At 40.1% G+C, this 22,763-nt stretch overlaps 1 protein-coding gene across 1 annotated transcript; it reads right to left on the reverse strand.

Annotated features, from left to right (window-relative positions):
- Positions 1 to 1,755: 1,755 nt before the first annotated feature.
- On the reverse strand, positions 1,756 to 21,326 carry tgm1l1 (transglutaminase 1 like 1). Its single transcript, XM_040143435.1, has 14 exons — positions 21,163 to 21,326; positions 17,100 to 17,380; positions 16,740 to 16,931; positions 13,231 to 13,482; positions 8,950 to 9,068; positions 8,399 to 8,506; positions 7,590 to 7,767; positions 6,843 to 6,981; positions 5,854 to 6,046; positions 5,221 to 5,374; positions 4,690 to 4,974; positions 3,456 to 3,616; positions 3,144 to 3,280; positions 1,756 to 3,041 (listed from the first exon to the last, which is right to left on the reverse strand). The coding sequence occupies exons 2-14, from the start codon at positions 17,377 to 17,379 to the stop codon at positions 2,897 to 2,899; spliced, it is 2,343 nt and encodes a 780-aa protein (XP_039999369.1). The 5' UTR covers position 17,380; positions 21,163 to 21,326; the 3' UTR covers positions 1,756 to 2,896.
- Between the last annotated feature and the right edge of the window lie 1,437 nt (positions 21,327 to 22,763).

A 22,763-nucleotide genomic window follows, 5' to 3' on the forward strand; every position in this document is an offset into this window, starting at 1 on the left:
TCTTCCTGGGGTACTCTAAGTGCATAAAACTGTCCTGACCCAAGCATCAGAGAGAAGGCCGCATACAAGATGTCTATTGGGGATTGTTGTTTTCTGTTTTGTTTAATTCCTTGATTTTTTTAAAACTTTATTTATTCTACATTTTTGTTCAGTTTTTTTCTGTTGCCTATTTGTTTCCTGAACTAATGATGTATTTTGCACTGAATAGCCACGGCACAGAGGCCAAATAGCGTCATAAGAACAATGTTGGTCACTTGATTAGTGTAAAATTGTGTATGAATGTAACTATAGTTCTTATTATATGTCGTTTGATTAGAAATGCTCCCTCGCGAGGGAGGATTTTACGCGCGCGGACTTTGAGACCAATGAAAACGCCATAGCTCTGCTACTATCGAAATCTACGTGTGATGCACTTTGTGACCCAACCAGCAGAGTTCAGTAACAAGTGACATTTCTATGAGGTTTACGGAGCGCTAGTTTTCTGCCTGTTAGCTGTGGGAGATGGATGGTGGAAGCCCTGCATTCAAAATGCTGCTTAAATAAAACAACATAAACATTATCAGCAATATATATTTCAGAAGTACTCATAATGCAGGCAGAGCAGCCTCTGTCATTACGTTAGAAAAATCGAACCGCATTTTTACTTAATATAACTATTTTATATACTGTTGCTTAGTTTAATTAACAATGTACAATTAAAGGTTATTAAAGTACCATAAGATGGAGATATTCAATTAAAGCAATTATTTTATAATTGTATTTCAATACAGTACCTGAGTAGAAATACTGAGCCTAATTCTACTGCTGCTGCCTGTGCTTTGCATCATATGTTCAATTATTTTACTTTGTGTCCCTATTAGGGGTGGAAGATGTTTTCAGATCTTCTATTAGTAAAATAGCAATGTAAAAACACTCCATTACAAGTTGCATGCAAAATTAAAAGTAGAAGCACAGAAGAGGTAAGTATACAGTATAGTATATATAGAAGTATAAGAAACAAAAATAACTTAAAGCACTAAATGTTCTCCAGGCAACTGACAGTCTTTGTGAGTGCTGTCGCTGTGCAGAGAAAAAAAACATGTATCTCCAGTTTCGGTGATTTCAAAGACTCAAGTACAATAACCTCAAAATTGTACTACACTACAAAAGTAAACATACCTAGTTATATTCCACCACTGCCCTCTAAGTTATGCATAAGTATGCCTTAAAAGACTGCAGCTAATGTACAGTCAGTCAATAGACAGACCCCAGCACTACATTATGCAATGAAGAAAACGCAGGGAAGAAAAACAAATCAGACGGATCAGAGAATATGGCAAGCCTATCTAACCTATCTAGACAAGCCTATCTAACCTGTATAGCTTGGTCGTAACTATCAATCATCGTTGACCACAGCATGTCAGAGAAGAGAAAGAACAACCTTAGTGGAGTATATAGGTCAAAGATAAAATGTAATCAGTGCTTTGAAATGTGCCTAAATATGTCGGAAATCAGTATGTTAAATGGTTTGATGTAGCAAAGGTGTGCCACGTGCGTCAAGCTCTACAGTTGAAATGACTCACTATTAAGTTATCCCTAAAGCAACACACATTTTTTTTCCCATTGCAAGGATACCGCAGAAATGGAAATTCACAGACTGACACTTGCCTCCTCTCTGATCTGTGGATTAGATCAGTTCGCTCTGTCTGCCCTCTTGAGCAGTAAAGGCTTCTCCAACAATGTATGGAGACAGAACATAACTCTATTATTAGTCAGGCCACCATTTCAGTGGAAGTTTTATTACCAACACAACACAGACAAGACAAAAAATAGTCAAGGTAGATAAAGTAGATAAATAGTTGAATGTTATTAAAATAGTTCCTTCACATTGTACTTTGAGTGCTGAAGTTAAACAGACTACAACTAGTAACGCTAAGGTGAATTAAGGCCACAAGGTCAAATGGTTTGCTGCAAATCACAGCAGAGGAAAGCCCAATGTTGCAGGTAAATTGCAAGATACAGTAAAGCTGATGTCTGTGATTATACACATACGACAGAGATATACACACAAGACATTAAGAGCAAGATCTGGCAAAGTTCATCCACAAGGAGCATTTAGGTCTGCATTCTGCAAATGGAGACGTTTCAGTTTTTACAAGTGCTGATTTGTGGGTTTAAAAAATAAAGGAGGCATTATGAATTTGTATTCCGTAGGATGACTGACATAACCTTTTGGCCATGTCCTTGTCGATTTCATTTTTTCAAATCTACAATGGTAATTGGTATGGAAAAATGGCTATAAACTTTTACAAAATGGTCAGTCAAATGTAACAGAAATAACAGGGGATATGCCATGTGGCCTTTGCAAAATGTCAATGCCAATTTCAGCATCATTCCCTTTCAAAACATTTTACAGTAAACTTTCTTCATTTAAGCCATGTTAGGTTCATCATGTCAGAAAATAATTTTCACATACTTTTTTTTCACCTTATGAGAAGCTACATGTATAATAGACATACAGTATTTTCATGATAACAAAATGTGATTGACCTGACTGGACTTTTACATGCTTTGTTCAGTGTCTTGAAATAGACTAATGTATTAACAGTCTAGGTAATCTGACATTAACTTCAACATCTGAATGCTTGTTAATTAAAGTACTTGGTTTGCATACTTTTTCATCACAGGTTTAGCATCCTAGCTTTTTAGAGAAGTCTGAATTTATGTTATTTCAACTTAAAAAAATAATACTGATAATGCTACAGTTGTTAATTGTCCATTCATAGTTTTAAAAATATCAAAATTAAAATTTTGTTGTATAAAATAAACAAGATACAGTAGTTTAAGATAGACTGTATATAATTAGAGGCTTTCAGTTTATCTTTCATATGGCAAGAGTGATGTCATTAGCTCCCTCTCATTGTTCAAGAACGACGATATCAGCCACTCCATGCACTTGCGTGAGCTGTTTACAGTCAAGAGATGCCACCAGCTTCCTGGCTCCGGGCTGGGTGGGGGTGAAGTGCTCGGTCAATGTCACTGTGGAGTGACTACCGACGTCACTGAGAGGGACAAGAAGAAGAGAGAAATATTAGCCTGGAGTAGGAAAGTATGGGGGAAATGTGGGGGGGGCACAAAGAGAGGCTGATGTCTCATGTTCTTACCCTATAATCACTTCATGGCCCTTCTGTAGACCCAGGCCTTCCACTCTAAACACCACGTCCTTTAGTGTACGTGGCAGGGGGTTGGTGAAGGTGATCTTTGCTGCCATCTCCTTACCAACCACAGCTTCTCCCAAAGGCTGCCAGACATGAATTCCAAGAAAGTCACAATGGTTTAACAAAATGTTTTCTAATATTTTCAGAGTGAACAAAGTCTTACATTGGAGGTAAGCTCAAAAAACAGGAACAATGCTATCATAACAATGCGGTGCTAACTCTGCTAAATGAACTGTTAAATGCCAATCAAAAACCTACCGTGATGTTGAGGTCAGGCGTACGGAGCCTGAAAGTGGTCTGGTTGGCTAACACTTGCTGGGTCTGACTGACTCTTCCAGACAGGGTCAACATCAGGGCTGCCTGATCCACCAGCTGATCTTGGTACTGCTGGTAGGGCAACAACCACTCAATGGTCTTTTCTGTGTGAAAAGATATAGAAAATAGGTTGTACGCAATATTCAGCATTTTACTATGCAACTTTTACTTTCTTTTAAATTATTAGCTTACTATCTTAGTATTAAGACTGGAAACAGCTAGCCAAGCTCTGTCCAAAGGTAACAAAATCGACCTACCAGCACCTCTAAAGCTCACTAATTAACACGTTATATCTTGTTTGTTTAATCTGAGCAAAACCAAAAGTGTAAAAATTAAAATTGTTTCAGGTTTTGTTAGTTAGCTTAGCTAAGGTAACCGGCTGTTGGCTGTAGTTTCAAATTTAGTGCACTGTAATAACAGTGGTATCAATCTTCTCGTCTGTCTCTCCAAAAGAAAGCAGAGAAGTGTATTTGAGATTGAGATTGAGATGATTTAAGAACTAACACATTTGCTAGCTATTTTTTCCATTGTATATCCCATGATGCAATCTAACAGATTTTTGAATCCTTGACCCTTTGACCTGACTCCACTAAACCCACAATGTGAGAAAAATTAAATTTGGCTATATCACCAAATCATACCCTAGACTTCTGTCAAACTCAGGATTCACTGGCATTCAGTTGTATATTAGCAAAGTTAACCCAAACGTTGCAGTTCAATAAATTGCATTAAAGTGAGAGTTCCGTATGTCACAAGAAATAACAATCTTCCTCTTACAAAAAAATGTTAGGTTCATGATGAAACACACCCTTTGCTCAATTCAGTATACTCAGGGGTTTGCCTTGGTCTGGTATGACCAGTAGCATATGGTGTTAGCTGACTTTATCTAGATATTGCTGTGTAGCACACTCAGTTCACTGACTTAATGACTCTTCAACACTTGTCACTTGTCACTGTCACTTGTGGCCATAGTGGTTGCTGTTCAGCAAAAGTTACATTCGTTTGGTTTAAATCTTGAACTGATCTTTTTGGCTGCTTTTTGGGAGCAGCAGAAACAAGCTGTGCAAGTGATATGGCTAACTATTAGCAAACACCAAGCAATAAAGGAGCATACACATAATAATTTGATCATTTTTTAGTATAAAATAGCAGCTTTAAAGCTTAGTGGAAAGCCAACCTTCATTGGGCAAAAGTTCCACAGGCATCTCCTCCTTCTTGATGGTGCCCTTAAGCACACCGGTGTAGTACATGACGGCCACCTGGCTGTGCAGTGTTGTCTGACGAGGCTGTGAGCTCAGGTTCTTAACCAAGATGTTCAGCTTGGCATCAGCACCCATCCTGGGCCCCTCGCCCTCCATCTTCACCTCCACCCTCACGTCCTCTGCCATGGGTGTGGAGTAGACGTCTGGCTTGCTGCCATAGCGACTTGCAGTCTCCACAGCAATGCGTTCCTCTTCTGAACCTGGTAGAGAAGAGAAGGTGAGTGCACCTCATTCTGTCTGAGGTTTCAGGATTTATTGACGGAAACAAGAGATATGGCATCCTGTTTTTCCAAACAAAGCAAACAGAGACACGTTTTAATATTGTGAAAAGCAGGTATATCATTACATTGTAATCGTTCCAAGAAGTGTTGAAATGACTGTCTGTGTCGGCAACATCGATCTAAGGTAGAACTGCAGTTAGCAAAGTGCAATATGGTTTCCAGTACCTTCTTGGTGTTTGTACAGGTGCGTGATGTCTGCCCGCTCGTCAGAGCCCACTGCTTTGGTGCTGATACAGTGGCCAACAGATTTCTTTTCACTGTGGAACTGGCTAAAAGTACCATCCCGGTTCCTCTGCCAGTAGATCTTATCACTGTTGACCTGATAGGAAAGACAGGCAAAACAATCATTATAAGCTCAAACATTGGCGTTCATGAGAAGATTGCTTTTCAGAGTGATGTTGAAGTTGAACCAAAGTATTGTTACTGTTATTTATTATTTGTCTTTTCTTCGTAGTATTGGAAAGATATGAATTTTCACTTCTCTTGTGAATAACATGGGTGTGTTTTGTTCTTGGTCAGGCAAGAATCAGGGACCCCAGAAAGTGGTCCCCATTTAAAAACAATGGATGCTACTAGTGAAGGTGTCTGCGGAGAAGCGCTAAATTATATCAATTACATCTGAAAAATTCACAATTTATTCCTAGTTATTCCAGCGCCAAAGAACACCTTTTCAAATCCTTAATCCCAGCAATTTAGTTTGACTACCTTTCTCTCACTTTGATAATGAACAATCAAAATGAATTTAGAGGGAACTAAATAACAAAGATCTCCCTTCACTTGCCAATTTATAGCACTCACCTCAGCGAAAACAAAAGGCGTGTCGTGTTTGAGGTAGACCTGGCCGGAGCGGATAGCGTTGACAGACGCAGGGCCGCAGCGGAAGGTGCCCTGACTCGTTTCCTGGGGAGTAGAGTCAACAGCCTGCCAGCCTCCATTACCAGGAGGTAGGTCTGGTCTGGCCATCCAGCAGTTATTCCATACGTGGAAATTCCTTAGGATTGGGATTGAGATGTTTTAATTTGAGGTTGCTTTTAGGGGAACAGTTTGACATTTTGGGAGCCAGCCAGCTGTGTCTTCCCTGTTTCTGGTTTCTTACATTAAGCTAAGGTAATCGTCTCATGATTAGCTTCATATTTAACAGAGAAATACAAGAGTGGTATCAATCTTCTCATCTAACTCTCAGCAAGAAGGGCGTATTAAATCATCTCCAAACTTAGAACTGTTCCTTAAAGATTACATAGTATATTCTTCAAATATACCTTTTAGAAGCATATTAATTTCTTATTTGTGTTACTAAATCTTTATGAACAGGTGTGCAAGGTGGGCAAAAGTGGTATCAAGCATTTGTGGAGCGAGCATCGATAAAATGTTGTAAAAAATCATCAAGAATTAGCAGGTATGGAGTTTAAAAAATTAAACAGAAATTATTGACACAGATGAAGCCGGCTAACATTGCTACATTTAGCTACGCTGCAAAACGTGCCAGGCGTATTTTTGCTTCGTATTTATCAGAGAAAGGTGTAAAAACCCAGCAAGAAGGAACAGGAAATCGCACCCATCATTCTAAGGACACAGTACCACCAGATAGCAGATAGATACCAGATTAGCCTCAGCAGTCTCAGAGGAGTTGTAGATATTTGAAAGAGCATAACATCTCTGGGGTGTCAAGTTAGAGGGGACTGCTTTCGGAGCAGATCTAAATATATGGTGCATTCCTAAGGTATGGATTTAGCCGCAAGCAAATTTCCTAGCAGGGTGTCCTGTCCATGTAAAGTTACACATCTTACCAGACAGAGTCACTATTGAGGTAGTCAATCGGCTGCAAATTCTCATCAAAATACACATCTGTAGTGAGCGACACATCAGTATCATGAGCAGACTGGAAGTTGGTCACACTGCAGGTGGGTACACCAAGACACCGCAGCACTGGAAACAAAGACGCACAGAAATGGATTAATTCAGACTGAATTTACAAGGTCATTTAATAGTTGAATGTTCCCAGATGCTAAGACTTGAGCGAACAGAATTCACATTTCTACAAAGATGGCATTTGCATGGTCCCATGGAACTTTATTAACCTGGATGAATGAAAGCAACACGTGTGGCTCTATCTGTGACAAAAGTTGGAGGTATGATAGGAATGCCAGTGCAAGGCATTGAGGGTGTATATGAGCTACGTCTTGCTATCAGGGGCGATGCAATATGCTAAGGTCCGCTAGCTATCAAGTGAGGGACTCTGCATGCACATGCTCACTATGAATGAAATGCTCTGTTTCAGAGCAGTGAGAGCTGAACAAAAGGGCCTGATAGACAGAAAGTTGGTATCATGATCATTTGCAGTGAGTTGTAATGGATAACACAACACTCTAGGATATCCTCTTTGGCACTGCACATGAACACACACAAACATAGTGCACACATAGTCTCTTCGTATGCCTACTACCATATAACTTTCCACCACCAGCTGAGCTCCCGCCTGTCTCAATAAACACACCATCACATGCTCTCTCTTTCTTATTTTTTCACACGCTCACCTGTTGTAGTGACCCCAGAAAAGACCCAGCACTGTCCATATGACACAGGCGTGCCATCGGTGGAGTGGTATTCCCTCAGGATCTCTACACTGCTGCTCCACGCACTAGGAGAGACCCCATCAGAGTAATTCCCAGACCAGTTCCCAACCAGAACCCCAAAGTCGTCCTGAGCATTTATCTGAAAAGATGATGGTGACATAATCACTTACATCTGCCATTAAAATGATTTAAAAAAAACCGCTGCAGCAGAAGCAGAGCTATCATCTTTTTTATTCTACACATTCTGCTTCCTTGTCAAGACTAGGCACCTACATTACCCAAAATGCAACTAGATCACTGACAGTTCACTCTGACATTTGGGTGTGTTATGCTAGTAACAGCTAATGTAGCCTTGGGCCGCTAGCCTCAAGCAGAGAAGAGGAGCAGTCAACTGGCAAGTTCACTTATTTCCACAATACTAGTTACAAGTTTTTTCATTACCAAACTTGTAGTCTTCAGCCCCAACTGACTTTAACACATGTAGCTGGACACCCCAAGTCCTATTAACAGGCTTTGATGTGTAAAATTGGTAGTTTCCCTTTAAATTGCACTACTTTCAGGCCAACAACTTAGGTACTCAGTATAGTGTTACCAGAATTTTATACCTGGCAAAGTTTAAGAATGCCTTAAAATAGCATTCCCTGCTGTATATATAAAATAATATGACTGTTGAAGGGAATTGGACTTTTGACCTCAGTATTTCTAAAATTCTGACTTTATTAATTCATTTATTTTGCTTACACGATCCATATATTCATATAACCGCTTACCATGGCAGATATGACCCTGACCACGTTGACAGGATCCCCTCGACCAGATGGAGGCATGTCACTCTTCTCCAGGATGAACAGACACGCATCCAGGATCCCTTCATGAAACTACAGAGAAAAAAACACAAATTATTAATCAAGAAAATCGCTAATTCAAATGGGGATTGGCCATTTTTTAGAAAACCGCAACATTGAAAAGATAGAGATAGCTTACAGATAGCTTCTAACAATGAAACATTAAAAGACATTCCCATTTGTTTTCAGCACAGTTGGATAATAAGCTTCACAATTAAAGGTTTATTCTGGTGATATTCTATATTTGTCTTAGTGTCAACAAATCCCATGAAAAGACCAAAACCAGCAAGGATTTGATTCTACCAACAAGCATTGCCTGTGTAGCTAAAGCCTGATATATTTTATCCTGTGAGCCATACAGTTGAGCTCCATTCTGCCCAGCTGTTTTAGAGAACTACTAAACATTTTTTAAAGCATTGTTTTTATTAAAGATTTACAGAAGGAACAAAAGTGCTGAGTGTCTTGCTAGTCCATACCTGCCCAAAGTTCCATGTGCGGGCACCGATTTGTTTCTCTGTGCCATAGTAAATCCTCCCGATGTCATTCAGCACATACTCCTTCCTCTCCTCCTCGTCATCCAGGAACACCGTGTCCTCTGGAAAGACATGACAAAATTATATCTATGTATGATAATTTCATCATAATACTTACAGAACTATTCTGATAATGCTGTGTTTCTTCCTATGTTGTATATACACGTTTTCTTTACTGAAACATACAGATACAGTTATCTGTAAGATTCTATTAAACCAGCAACATTAAATAAATTCAGGGGCACCGTTTTTTTCCTATAGAACTGTAGGATTTCTTTAAACGATAGAGGGTTATTTCCTGTCTGTGAAAGTGACCTAGAATCCATGCTTTGTCCCTCCCTTAAATGACTAAACCCCTTAAGAATGTGATTTTTTTTTCAAAAATTAGTGACAGAGTCTCCAGGGCCAGGAAATGGTTAAGAAACACAATGACTTCATGGACCTTGCAGTGGGGCCCACACTCATTTATGGGAAATAGTCTGCTTTGAGTGACATCAGCATTACAGAGTTGGGCGTGCACCACTGACTTGAGCTTCACAAAAATGAGTCTCTCTTTTTAGAACTCTTTATCTCTTGCCGTGTCCTCTGTTGTTACCGGTCAGTGGGGAAAAGTAGAATGACAAAGAGAGAGAAAGAGAATTCAGTAAAATTATCAGTTTTCAAGATGGACATGAGAAAAAACAAGTAAAAGGAGATTAGCAAAGTCAAGAGGGTTGACTGAGAGAAAGAGGGGAAGTTATGCTTGGGTGGGAAAGGAGGAGGGAGAGAGAGTGGAGTATAACAGAAGGTCTTGAGATTTTAAAGGAGAAAGTATAGGGAAGCAAAGGTGATAGTATGAAAATTGTGGTCTTCACTTCTTACTGAATATTACTGGAATGTACAGCAAAACAGAAACACACAGGATGAAGTAGGAGGAGGAGGCCTCAGAACAGAGCAGTGGGGCAACGGAGTGAATGTCAGGTCAGCAGATAGCAAGGTGGGAGGAGACTGGGTGGGAGAGGCATACAGAGGCAGGAATTACACATGGAGGTAGTAAAAGCAAGGGAGAGAACAGGTTGTCACCAGCTGCAGCAGTACTCTAAGCTCACCCCGAGGCATTTTATACAGTAATTGTAGGATTTTGACTTGTCTGTGCGTGAGGAATTGGTCTTGGGAATAAGAAATTGAAAGAGGGAAGAGGAAATTTGGCATGCATCCAAAAACAGCAACCACATAATGAAAGACAGACCTTCTTTTAAAAAAATTCCGGTCTACGTTTTTTTATTTTGCCGTGTTGCACATACACTCCTTTTCTGTCAAATATCCTGTGTGGATAGTTGGCAGTGCTCAGCAAACTCCGAAAGAAACTCAGGAAAATAATGGACCTCCTTTCCTTATGCTTTTTAAGTGAATAAGAGAATGATCACTACACATAATTAAAAACAACAAGAATGACCTCTATTTACTTTTTAAATGATGACATTTTGGAAATACGTAAATACTAAACTCCTCAAAAGTTTTTCATATGTTCATAAGCAATGGTTAAAAATGATATCTGAGTGTAAAATACTTTATTAATGAGGCCCAGTCTGTTTTATTTTACACAAGGGGCTACCATGTTTTGGTCACAAACGTAGCTTAAAGCTATTATAATCAATATTTTTCAATTACCAGTGGATTAAATGACTATAAATACGTGGAAGGCGCTGCATGTAGCGACAAACCCACAGATTATTATCCCCTGACTCTGCAGTTCCACTTAGCTCTACAGAACATTTTAACGTCTTTCTGCTCATTGTTTTCATTTTATGGCCCACGGCTTTATTGTTTTGGTTCACTCTTACCGTTCTAATCAGCATTATTTCTAGGCACACTAGGTAGCTATTTTTATTAATATAAAAGCTCTAAAAACCCAATGTATACTACCTGTCCCGCACTAAACAACAGCAACTAGCCGGTGACGTGGTATTTAGCAGCTAAAGAGCCAAATATTTTTGTCAAGACCAAGACCAGGGTCCGGTTTCACAAATATATTTTAGACTGATCTGCAGTGTTGGGCCAGTCGTCATTTTGCTCTTAGATAAGTCCAATGCAATTTTCGCAAAAATAAAGACTTTCTTATTCTGAAAAGTAAGCCGCTCTACCCCAGGCTACTTCAAATCTTATGCCGCGTTCACATCATGCAGGAGGGAAAATAATGATGGGATAGATTCCCATGTTTACGACTTGTGAGTGTTCACATCATCGGACAACACAAGATGTCAGCTGTCAGCTTTGGCTACAGCTTCTCTGTCATTACTGAAGATTCCAGCTGTCTTAATCAATAAACACTAAAAAAAAACAAGACACAAAGACACAAACGCTACATTTCTTCAAAGAATATCATATTACGTAGCGAGCAAATTGTCTGCTAATAACATATGAATGGCTACAATACAGGAGTGTAATTTGCACAGAAAGTAACAACGCTGAGTGACAGTTGTTTTACTGAAGAGTTGGACGTAATAGGTTAAAAATACTATGCTTGTTCGATAAAGCACTATATCTACTAAATTTCAGCATCTATTTAACTTTAACAGACTTTGGCGGCACTGCTGTACTTATTAGCGCAAAGTCAGCTATATAGAAACTTTCAGAAAAACTGTATTCTGGTTCCCAGAATTCTTTTCTCATTTAATTATGACTCGGAGGATGAGGTGAACGGTATTTACAAGTGGGAAACTGGTGATTACAGTATCAATGATATGATGAGAACGCGGCATAAGAGCCATGTTTCCTTAGTAAAAATCAGTGACACCAAATGACAAAAAAAGAGGAAAACATGGCTCATAATTTGTGGTTTGCTAACAATGTTGTGGAACAAGCAATGAGAAGGTGATGTTGGAGAGAGCACAGTACCTTGTTGGAAATTTACAGCAGAGAGGACATTGTCCGTTGTTTTCGTTTACCCAGGGAAACGAGTTCACAGAAGTACTGGGCCCTACCACAGTAAGAAGCCACACCATCTCAGCTCCGCAGGTCTGTATTGCGTTGAAATTTTATGCTACTGGAAGTTTACTGTATTGTTATGCTTTTCAGTTTTTTCAGTTTTTTTTTTTTTTGACAGGAGCTGAGCTGTTTGATGTCTTTACTTGGTCAGCCATGTGTTTTTGTTTGAAAAAAAGCCTTAATTTACCCATAATTCATGGAAAAGTATTCCTACTAAAGAGAGCCAGGAACTAGACAGTTTTGTACAAAGGATACATTCAGATGTCCATCTAGAGTATTAGTTAGACCTGAGCCACAGTAAGTCTATGTTTGTGAAACCAGTCCCTAGCCAAAAGGAGAGTGCGTATTGGGCTAATATTCAGCGGGTCATCAGACACACTCCAAATGAACGCCAACATTGCTCTGCTGGTATGTATAAACAGGCGACAGTTTACCATACCAACTTAAAAGGTGACAATATGTCAACGATATGTTTACATCTTGTTTCAAGTGGCCAAAAAAATAATTTCACGCAGGTTTAACTACTGTAATCTAAGTATGCTTCATTCAAAGACCTAGATGGAACTCTTTGTTCTATGAATATTTTGAAAATAAGAAAATACTGAAAATACCTCACAAAAGTGTTTGATTTACACATACTGTAAGTAAAGGTTAAAAATAATATCTGTATGTGCAAACATTTGATAAATGAGGCCACTGAAGGTCTTTTTCATTTTACACACAAAATGTTTTGGTCACAAACATAGTTCAACATTGTGCTTAAGTAGCATAACCAAGCGTGCCAGCTGTCTTAGATCGTAGCCAGTGGAGTTACATAACTCCCATTACACACAGGGTCACGCTGTAGCTACTTGACGGACAGCAACATGGATCGAGTTGGCCTTTCTCCCCGATGTGTAACATTATATCAGCACTCCTCTCAGAGATTAGCAGGCTGAACAGACATCTACCATACTTTGTGCCAGTATTTGCTATCAGAAAGATGATGCTCTTATACAGCAGCTATGTTCCCGGAACATCTTTCCTGGCAGTTGGGCTCGATCACGCAGTGTTTCTGCTAAAAAATATTGACTTTTTGAAGATATTCTGCCTCAAACCTAATATTAAGCCAGATAGAAAATAATTCATTCCAGACATGTTATTTCACACTGTCTTTTCTTCCTACAAATTTCTCCTCTTATCACCTGTAACACCTTTTACTTATCTTTTCTTCCTCTTTTTCACATTCCCGTCCTCAGTTCATGTAAAACCTCTTACCTTCACACCAAGGGTTGAAGAGCATGACGATGGACTTTTTGGAGTTGTGAGTAGCTGCGGCCTCGCCCTTTAGAGAAAAAGTTGTCACGCTGAGCCCGTACAGGCCGATCACAGCATTGGCTGGCGAGTTGACGGACAGCTTGATCTTGTTGACCTTCTGCTCTACGATTTTTGCCTCCCAGCGTTCATCTTCCAGGTGATCCACGAGTGGAACGATGACGTGGGTGCCTTTGGAAACCATGGGCAGGGAACCTACACCAGACAGGTTATATTTGAGTCATCTTGTACCAGAATGCACCAATCAAGAAGAAACACTACAAAACATTTTTTCATGAACAAAAACCTTTTGTAATGCAATGCATTTCATGTCATGCTTTTAGGTGGTACTGTATGATCTATGCTGTCTTTTGAAGTAACGTGCAGATTATTTTATTTGAAATGAATAAACCTTTGATGGCAGAACAAATTGAAATACTTCTGTTACAGTTCATCTGCTAAAAAACTGTTGCAGCCCAGAGAGAGTGTGCGTATGAGCATCATTTTTGTTCATTTTGTGTTTTTTAGTGCAATCAAAAGTATCCTTGAATCTCACTTTGCTTTACATGTTTAAAAGAAAATTTCTGATTCTCTGCTACCCTTGGAAATGTGGATTAAATAAAGTTAGATAGCAGCCATGGAGGTAGAAGGACTTCATTGCAACATATAGTTGGGCACAGAGTAAACTTTATTATTCTTGTCACAGTATTTGTTAGTCTGTTCTCACAATGGTTGACACAAACCAGCCAAACTGTAAACCCCATATGCATCACAGTCTCTCACCCGCGCTGTGCATGGTTTCTCTGAGTACACAAAATTCTGGGTCTGGAAAGCCTCCAATACTGGACAAGACACACATCCCTGCAGGCAGTCACACACATTTGTTCCTGCTTTATCTCACAACAACCTAGATGTTCCTTTTTATGTGACTTGATGTTTTGCCAAGGGCCAACAGACTCCAAAAAAGCTAAAACAACTTTGTACAAACTTTCTCTTCAAGAAGATGGTTGTATTCAAGTTCATTCTATCCCACTAGCTGGATTAAGCCTTATTGGATGCTTTCCTCTGAGGTATGTGCTTTGTGGCACCCTGCTGGTCTTCAGCGGCTATTGGCAGAAGCTCAGTATGGAGTTTACCAAGAAACCATTGTTCTCCATCTGACCGCGTCCAGGACTTCACATCCTTCCTCTGTTACCTCTGAGTATTTTTTGAAACGGAAATCAATGAAAAACACTGCCTCTTATCTGCTGGAACGACATCACCTTTATTGAAAATAGACTCTGAATCTTTATTCAGGTTCCTAGTTGAACAAAAGACAAGCTTAGAAAGATAATGATACAAAGCCCTGCCTTTAGTGCAACACTTAAAGCCTTTTCACTTCAAATGCGCCTGTGAAAGCAATGGCAACGAGTATGTGTAATGTGGATAGCTCAGATAGTTTTGTGTGTTGATTCTTTTTCTCCTCCCGTCCTAGCATGTAACATTTTAAGCAGCAAGTCACACCATATCACTTCTCTGCGGTGATGTAATGGCCATTTATTCCCAAGGGTGCAGTGGATTGTTGCAGTGTGAGGCCTGTAAATACCAAAGGGAGGCATCTGGTGTCATGGTGCCTGTAAACTGTTAACACTGGGCTGGTAGGTGGAATCCAAAGCTTGTGGTGTAGCGAAGGCTTAACTGCTGCGTGATTTGAATGTGCTAGTTATGCATAGTATTCTGACCACATTTCCTGGGCTTTTTTTTGATTCTGTGGTTTGTTTTTCTTTGTTTCATATGGGTTTGCAGTGAATATTGTTAAACCCCTCCACCAATTTTACGCAATTTATATCAGTTTATTTATAATGGACTAAATGCGCGAAAAAACACCCCTGTCACATGAACCGACACCACCCATCATGTTCCAAATGTGTACATTTGCATGGATTTTAGATTTCATGGTGTTTAACATGTTATTTATACAAAGCAATAAGGTTTTGAATTGAATCAATAATCGGTTAAGGCCAAGTTTGCATTTCTACAACAGTAAAAGCTAGACATTTCAACCATTTATCCATCATTTTCTGCTCACTATTTCGGATGTTTTAACTCTAACTATTTCCTTTACTTTATTTTTTCATTTATTATTGAATACGTTTCACTATTTCAACTATTTATGTGTTGCTTAGTTAACTAGTTCAACTGTTTATCCATTACTTTTAGCTATTTCACAATTTATTTACATATTATTTAATGTATTAGCTATTTTTAGCTGTTTCATAATGTATCCATTGCTCTTAGCTAAAAATTTCAACTGTTTATCTATTACTTTTATCTATTTCAAATATATGTTCATTACATTTAACTGTTTCAACTGTTTATCCATTACTTCGAGCTATTTTAGGTATTTATCCATTACTTTTAGCAAACTATTTAGACCTCCTTAACGTCATTTCTGTTATACAATGAATTGAGGTGCTTTTCAATCTTTCCACGTACCCCCTGGCAATTGCTGAAGTACCCTCCCTGGGGTACTCCTAGTTAGGAACCACTGGTCTACAAGAGCTTTCTTAAGTCTGAGAAATAATAATATCTTGAATTGGGCTTGAGCCTTCAAATTTCTAACAGAAAGTGTGCATTACAAACTTAGGGTTTGAGTCAGATAGAAATGGGGAGTTATAAGGCAGAGACGCCGGCAAATTATAGACAATATCCCAATATCTCTCGCTTTTTTTTAAAAGCGAAAAGACAGAGCATCATGATGATTCTCTCCTTGCGCGATAAGTGGACCTGTCACATTCCTTTGTGGGTGGGTTTTACATTCGAGCTCTCGCTTTCATCGTCCATCAGTTAAGTTGAGTGTCCTGCGGTGCCACGGCAGAGTCATCAAAAGAACTAAGGTACATAACACACTTCACCCCAGAGTGTACCCCTGCCTAATGGCAGTGAAAATAATGACATTTTCGCTGGCTGCCCTGTTTGCAACAGAGGCTGAAATGAGTTTTTCTAGGGACGGATGTCTGCAGTTGCATTATGGGAAATGTAGGATCCAGTGTTTATAACGCTTGATCCATACTAGGAACTAAGAATTGGGCTATCTTGGCCTCTGCTGTGTCAATCTTATTTATTCTTTTTTTAATCTGTCTAATTGTAATGTTAAATGGCTGGTTTGCCAGCTTGAGCTTTATCAATATATGGTATTATTTTTCTTTTCCTATTGTTTCAGTGTTGAATCACCGTTTTCCTGCCACTACACTGTGCCCCACTTCATGAGGCACAGCACCGGCTTTGTTTCGGAATGTACGGGCAACACAAGTGCCCTTTTCTGCATTAGGCAATTTGATCCAGTCCCCTGCGATATTCTACGATATGTTTTATTAATCCCTTAACCATCTATTGCCCCCAACTCAGCAGCTACTTTCCTAAATAGTATACTAACCCTTCGGTACAAGCAGGAAAATATGATGACAGACACCAACAATCTGTTCGTCTCATACCTGTCTTCAGGTCCAGATGCAGCTTGTCAGTGTCAGCATTGAAGGGCCTGTTAAACTCCAACTGAATCTGGAAGGTCTGTCCTCTGCGGATGATTAGTTCGTCGCTGTGATACAGGTCGGTGTGGTGCTCCTTTCTGTTCTGACCGGTCTTGGAGCTCAGCAGGTCCACCGAACACACCAAAAAATTTATTTCTGAGAGAGGGAGTTTAACATCAAATTTAAGCATCTGTCTGTATTGCTGCTGCTATCTGTAAGGGTGCTCATGATATGTGCATGATGCAAAAACAGTCCAGAGAGTTGAACTAAACCTAGTCCTTACAATTTCATACCAAAGTTTACCCTAAAAGTCAATCGCATTACCTTCCATTTCCTTTGCTTCTCCATTCTCAGGCTTTGGCTTGGCAGGCTCTGGGGCCGGGGGTTTGACCATCTCAACCTTTTCTGTAACATCGTAAGAGGTGCTGCTCTGGTACTTACAGCAGCACGGACACATTTTCCTGAACCATTGGCGACAGCCTCCCTCTTCCTGTTTCTTCTCCCCCTCTGTCTGAATGGTCAGCTCTACCCTGGTGGGTGGGGCTCCTCCGGGGAAACGCCCAACGTCCGACATGTCTCTTACTGTCAACCGCTCACTTGGCATTCTGGGAGGCAAATCATAAAAACAGCTATTTCAGTTTCAGGAATAAAACTGTAGATACCAATCCAACACTTGTGTTTGTTTAATTACCCAGATAAGACTATTGAATCATCCTGCTTTTCCAAATATTGATGTGTTGTAAATGATCAGTTTAAAGGGCTTACCAAAACACTAATAAGCAAGTAGTGTGAAGAATGCTCCCTGAGGCTCCTTGTGCATTTAAAGAGTTGTTTAAATTACAGAAACCCATTTTCTTGCTTACCCCTGGCAGTAGCTACCCATGCAGATAGTTGGGGTTTCATTTGGCCAGGGTTTGAGATTTTCATCTCTGAAAAAATCCCAAGACCTTTCATTGGAACTACTTCCTACCAAAGAAACAGGTCCTTGGAGAATTGCTGAATACTTGTTCTGTGAAATTTCCGGAGAAATGTGAATATTATTTCTGTCGAATTTCTAAATGATTTTTTTTAATCAGTGTGAGGCCCACACACAACATTCCTTTCATCTCAACTGTACTGGCATGAGGGCAGAAATCTCAGACTCACTAAAACAAATAAAACCAAACCTAGAAAGAGTTGCAGATGGTGACAGAAAAACATTGTGTAATTGTACAGACCATGTGTTATTAAAAAAATCTCTCCAGTTCTTTCTTCTCTCCATCATGAAACACCCATTACACTTTCTCTCTTACTGTTTCCCATAATTACCAAATTCCAGACATGCACTCTCCTAGATCGTTACGCTTTCCCAAAGCATTCTGGGGTATTTAGCCTTTTGTCCTTGTCAGCTACACTCCCCGAATAATCTAACATGCCTCCTGCAAACAGCTGGATTCCATCTGCCTCACCCCAGCTGTTGGAGCATAATATCCTTTCCCTGCATGTTTCTGTGCATGTGGGTGTAGGTGTACAGAACTGTAGATCATATGAACATTTATCACACTGTCATGTTCCCACCCTCATACAGTGCACCAATAATCACAGTGGAATTAGATCATTTGTCTTTCCTTTTCATCAGCTTCTGAACACTGGGTCATATGTCATTCACCAAATATCAACATTGGGGAAATTAAAGCAAAAGCTGTTTACTGGAATGAAAGTCAGAGGGAGGGGTGCTTTCCCTCTCACCTCCTTCTTCTTTCCCTCCTTTTTCTCACCATCTGCAACTTCTCCATCTCAACATAAAAGTCCCACAAGGCCGTGGCACTGCACACAAGAATAAATCTACATTATCCAAACATTAAAGCGCCATTGGAGTTTTGCTGGCTCTTGTAAAACACCCATGAACTGTAAAGAGCTGCAGAATTGCACAAAGTCAGGAGAAGTGCATCATTGTTAAGTAATTACTATAGGAGATGTTTGGTTTATGGGGTTATAATACTCATTTTTAGGAACACCCTTCGCTGAGCCCTGCCCCCCTTGGTGACTGCTGTCAAACTTTCCATTCTAGCACAACACCCATACACTTTGATACGGGTGGAAGATATAACACTCAAAATTTGTAGGCTTGTTTTGAAAGAGTGGGTTTTCCATGTAACACAGAAGTAAACCAAAGCTGGCTTCTACTTTGTAACTGACGAACCTCGAGTTTTTTGGCTGAAAGGACAACTGTCTCTACCAGATTTACCAGCTGTAGCGAGCTAGCTAATTAAATCTAACTCCAAGCCTGTAACTGTGAATAATAATGTAGTTAGCTAGTGAAATGCTTCTTAGCTGTGAAGGTAGCTGTGACTCCTCAGGTTGGAGGAGATAAACACACTGCCATTCTTAGTTGGAGCCTGAGCTATGGCTGGACAATCGCTATTCGAGGGAAGGGTTTAGCAAATGGTCAGTTGTAATATCTCTGTGCTTCTCACTATGTTGTCTTTGTTAAACCTCAGTATTCTGCTGTACAAAATAAAGCTCAAAGTAGTTGATGAGCTGCCATCGGAGGAAAGCCATTGCATATTTCATGTAGACAAGCAGCAGTGAGAGTCTTTGATAGTGTTGCAGCTTTACTATTTATTTAATGGTTAAACATTCACATGGAGCAAGTGTATCAAACAGGACGCTGGTTTCGGAAAAAAGGCAGCGATTGTGAAGTTATGTGGTAAAGTACAAGGGGGGCAGACAATAGCTGAGGAAGAGGTGGAGGGGAGGTGCGCCTCACAGTATCAGAGGCTCAGAATCCATGTGTAAGTGTAGAGAGTGTGTGTGCGCGTGCGTGTGACATTACATTCATTTCTGATTCTTCAACTCTGTGACTTCCCTGAGTTCATTTACTGGTCAGATGACACTTCCCTCCTTTCAACTATTCAATTTGGCCAAAACATTCATTATCATCGTGACAGACAATGGATTAGGTACGTTTTATGTATTGCAACATGATCGCCACCCAAGTCACATTCTCTGACCCATTCTGTGCTGCCGTCACTCCATTTCTAATTTTAGAAAAAAGGAGCCTACATGTAGATCAAAACAAAGTGAATTAAGTGAATTCAACGCATTCTGGTTACAGAGCAATTAATTGAACTTCGTTATATAAAATGAAGTTTCTAGGCCTCTTTCTACTCACTCACAGGCAATAGGTGATAAAATTAAAGATACAAGCATAACTGGCCAAAAAAAAAAAAAAAAAAAGGATTCTTTTCACAGAGAGCAACTGAAAAAAAGCTTTTCAGGCTGTTTTGTTAGTAATTTGGGTCTTCACAGGCTTTTTAAAAAAAGCCACATTATCGCACTACTGCACCTAAGGTGGCCTAAAATTGGCCAGTCAGTCAGCCACTCAACCCCTTAAAGCCATGAAAAGCCATTACACAAGCCTAGTTTTTTGGCAGCGTTGCTCTACCCTCACACTTTAAAGCACAAACTGAGACAGATTTATAATACAGTCATCAGCCAGGCTTGAAATGAAGTGTCACTTCTTCTTCTTTTTCCGTGCTTTGCCTATCACTGCCTCCTCCAAAATGCTGCATTCGCCCTCTCCCTCTGCAGCTCTGCACTTCTCTTGAGCAGGTTTGTGTTGGCATGCTGGCACGGCCGGTATGCCCACTGGCCAATGAGATAAGTGCTTCAAATCCAAGTCGCTGTTCCCAAACAACACAAGCTTTGAACGGCTGGGCTTGTTTGTTGTCTGGTTGATGTTGGTCCCATGTAAGATTAATCAATTGATTAAATTTAAAAAATGTCATATTACACGCCTGGAATGTCTTTATATGCAGAAAAAGCAAGAAAGGCTTTAAATCCTATGCACTTCACATCCTTAAGGTCTCTGAGAGAAGAGAACGGATCAGGTGCAGCTGGTTGTCCACCGACCAACAGGGCCGAGGGCAGGAAAAAACCTTAACTGATTGACTGTGTTTTTTTTTGCTGAACATGGAAACATGCCTAAAAAGCAGGTACAACAGCAAACCAACATTTTGAAGTTTGGGAGGGTCACTGCTGGAAACATTTCAAGTGAGTTTCAGCAAGTTCAAGGCTAAACTTCATTCACAGCTTAAAGACCATGAGATAAAGGAAAGGACGCTCAAGTCCAATAAAGGTGAGAAAATACCTGGTGAATGGAGTAAGAGAGATTTTAGATTGTTATATATTTTGATAGGGCCTGTCCTTTTTGAAAACGTGCTTAAATGTCTTGCTTTCTTTACAGGATGCGAGCCTCCCTCTCTGTGGAGAACTAAACCCTCCACCGCACATGAGACTTTATCTTCTTGAAAGGGAGAAACCGTTAGTTCATGCGCTCCCCGCCTGTTCACACTTGGCTTCACGTCTCCCTTAGGAGAAACAAAATACACTTGGGGTGACTTACTTTTTCTGCGGGGATCCTTCTTTGTATCAGCGGTGAAAACTCTGCTTCGTCTTGAGCAATTATCCCTCAGCCTGTGAAAACTTTTTTCGAGCGCTTCTCTTCACTCGCCCCGCTCTTTTGATCGGAATATTTATGTGCCTGCCCAGGAACGTACTTCACCGTACTTTACGCGTGACACACGCCCTTCTTCCCTTCACGGCTCATCCCACCCTGCCCCGCCCTCTACTGCAACGCTCGTGTTCTCCACTCCCACCGGGAGGTCCGAGGAGCGCCATGTGGGCGCGCTGCGTAAAAGGGTGCACGTAGTGGAATTACTACATGACGAGGGGCACACGCACAGACGAGGAGAGGGGGAAGGCTGAGGAGAGAAAGTTTGTTACGCCGTCTCCAGCACCACTTTTCCTTTGCAGTAAGGAATATGGTGAGTCCTAATGTGATGGCCCAATAAAACCAGTAAGTCGGTGATTTGGTACAAACACCCAATTCTCTGAACCATGAAGCCAAAGAATCAGAATATAAACTAAACTGAATGGGGAAAAAAGGGTCAAAAGTTCATATTCTACCCATGGTTGGCATACAATGTATATCTGTAAAATGTGGCCTCTAAACTTGTGTAAAATTTACCTGTATATTGTTACTATAATTACAATATAAAATATTGTGAATTTACGCTACACACATAAAGCATATTTGTAACCACTAAAACAAGACCAAAATAACCCCAAATGACAGTTTTGACTACAATGGATGATTCTAGGTCAAAACTCCTCCGTAGGAAATTCCCTTCTGTCAGTGTTGTTGGAGTCATTCTGCTACACACTGCAAGAGATTTAACTTCCCCTGTATACTTTTAGTTCTCCTTTGTCCTTTGGCTGAAAGAAAAACCTAAGAGGAAAAACTCATCCTGACCTCTCAGATCAAGTATTTGCATATTGTTTATGTCAGTCCAAACCATCTACTCAGCAAAAACACAAGGTGGTCAAATGTTATTCCTGGTAATTTGTCTCATGGATACCAGGTCAGTCTGCTTTTGTTGAGTGTAAATGACCAAGGTGCAGCAGCAGGTTTGTAGTTTGGCAGGAGATGGTGAAGTCATGTCTAATCAGCGCTGATGATGACTAGGGCAAAGTGAAGCCTTGGTACATCATGAATCGAAACCTGTCTTCCTTTCTCAGTCACTGTTAAATAGTTTCGTCATAGCAGCCGGGAAGCAAAGTAATGCAATAAATTCAAGCTCAAGTTTACTTGTCATTCCAAGTATGGGTCAAAAGAAATGCTAGACGCTCAATGAGGCCATACTAAGACACAACAGTACTTTGAGCGAAATGCTAATGCTAATTAGCATGCTAATATACTCACAATGACCATGCTAAAATGCTGATGTTTAGCGGGTATCATGTTACCATTTTACCGTTTAGCATAAAGGAAGTCAAGGACACCAAAGTCATTAGGATACATCCTGCGGGAACCATGAATGTCACCAAATTTCATGACAAGTCATTCAGTAGTAGCCAAGACATTTGATTGAATAAGTCAAAATCTTGACTTCACGGTGATACTAGAGGAAAAGTACGGGGGCCACCAGAATCTGTAGGCTCCAT

This window comes from Xiphias gladius, chromosome 14 (assembly GCF_016859285.1).
Source record: "Xiphias gladius isolate SHS-SW01 ecotype Sanya breed wild chromosome 14, ASM1685928v1, whole genome shotgun sequence".
NCBI lineage: Eukaryota > Metazoa > Chordata > Actinopteri > Istiophoriformes > Xiphiidae > Xiphias > Xiphias gladius.

Excerpts from the sequence above, each read along its gene's own strand:
- tgm1l1 (XM_040143435.1), bottom strand. The coding sequence starts at position 17,379 with ATGCCAAGTGAGCGGTTGACAGTAAGAGACATGTCGGACGTTGGGCGT. Across the intron at positions 8,507-8,949 it reads GCACATGGAACTTTGGGCAG|TTTCATGAAGGGATCCTGGA; the intron begins GTATGGACTAGC and ends TTTTCTCTGTAG. Across the intron at positions 6,982-7,589 it reads TTCTGGGGTCACTACAACAG|TGCTGCGGTGTCTTGGTGTA; the intron begins GTGAGCGTGTGA and ends CTTTGTTTCCAG.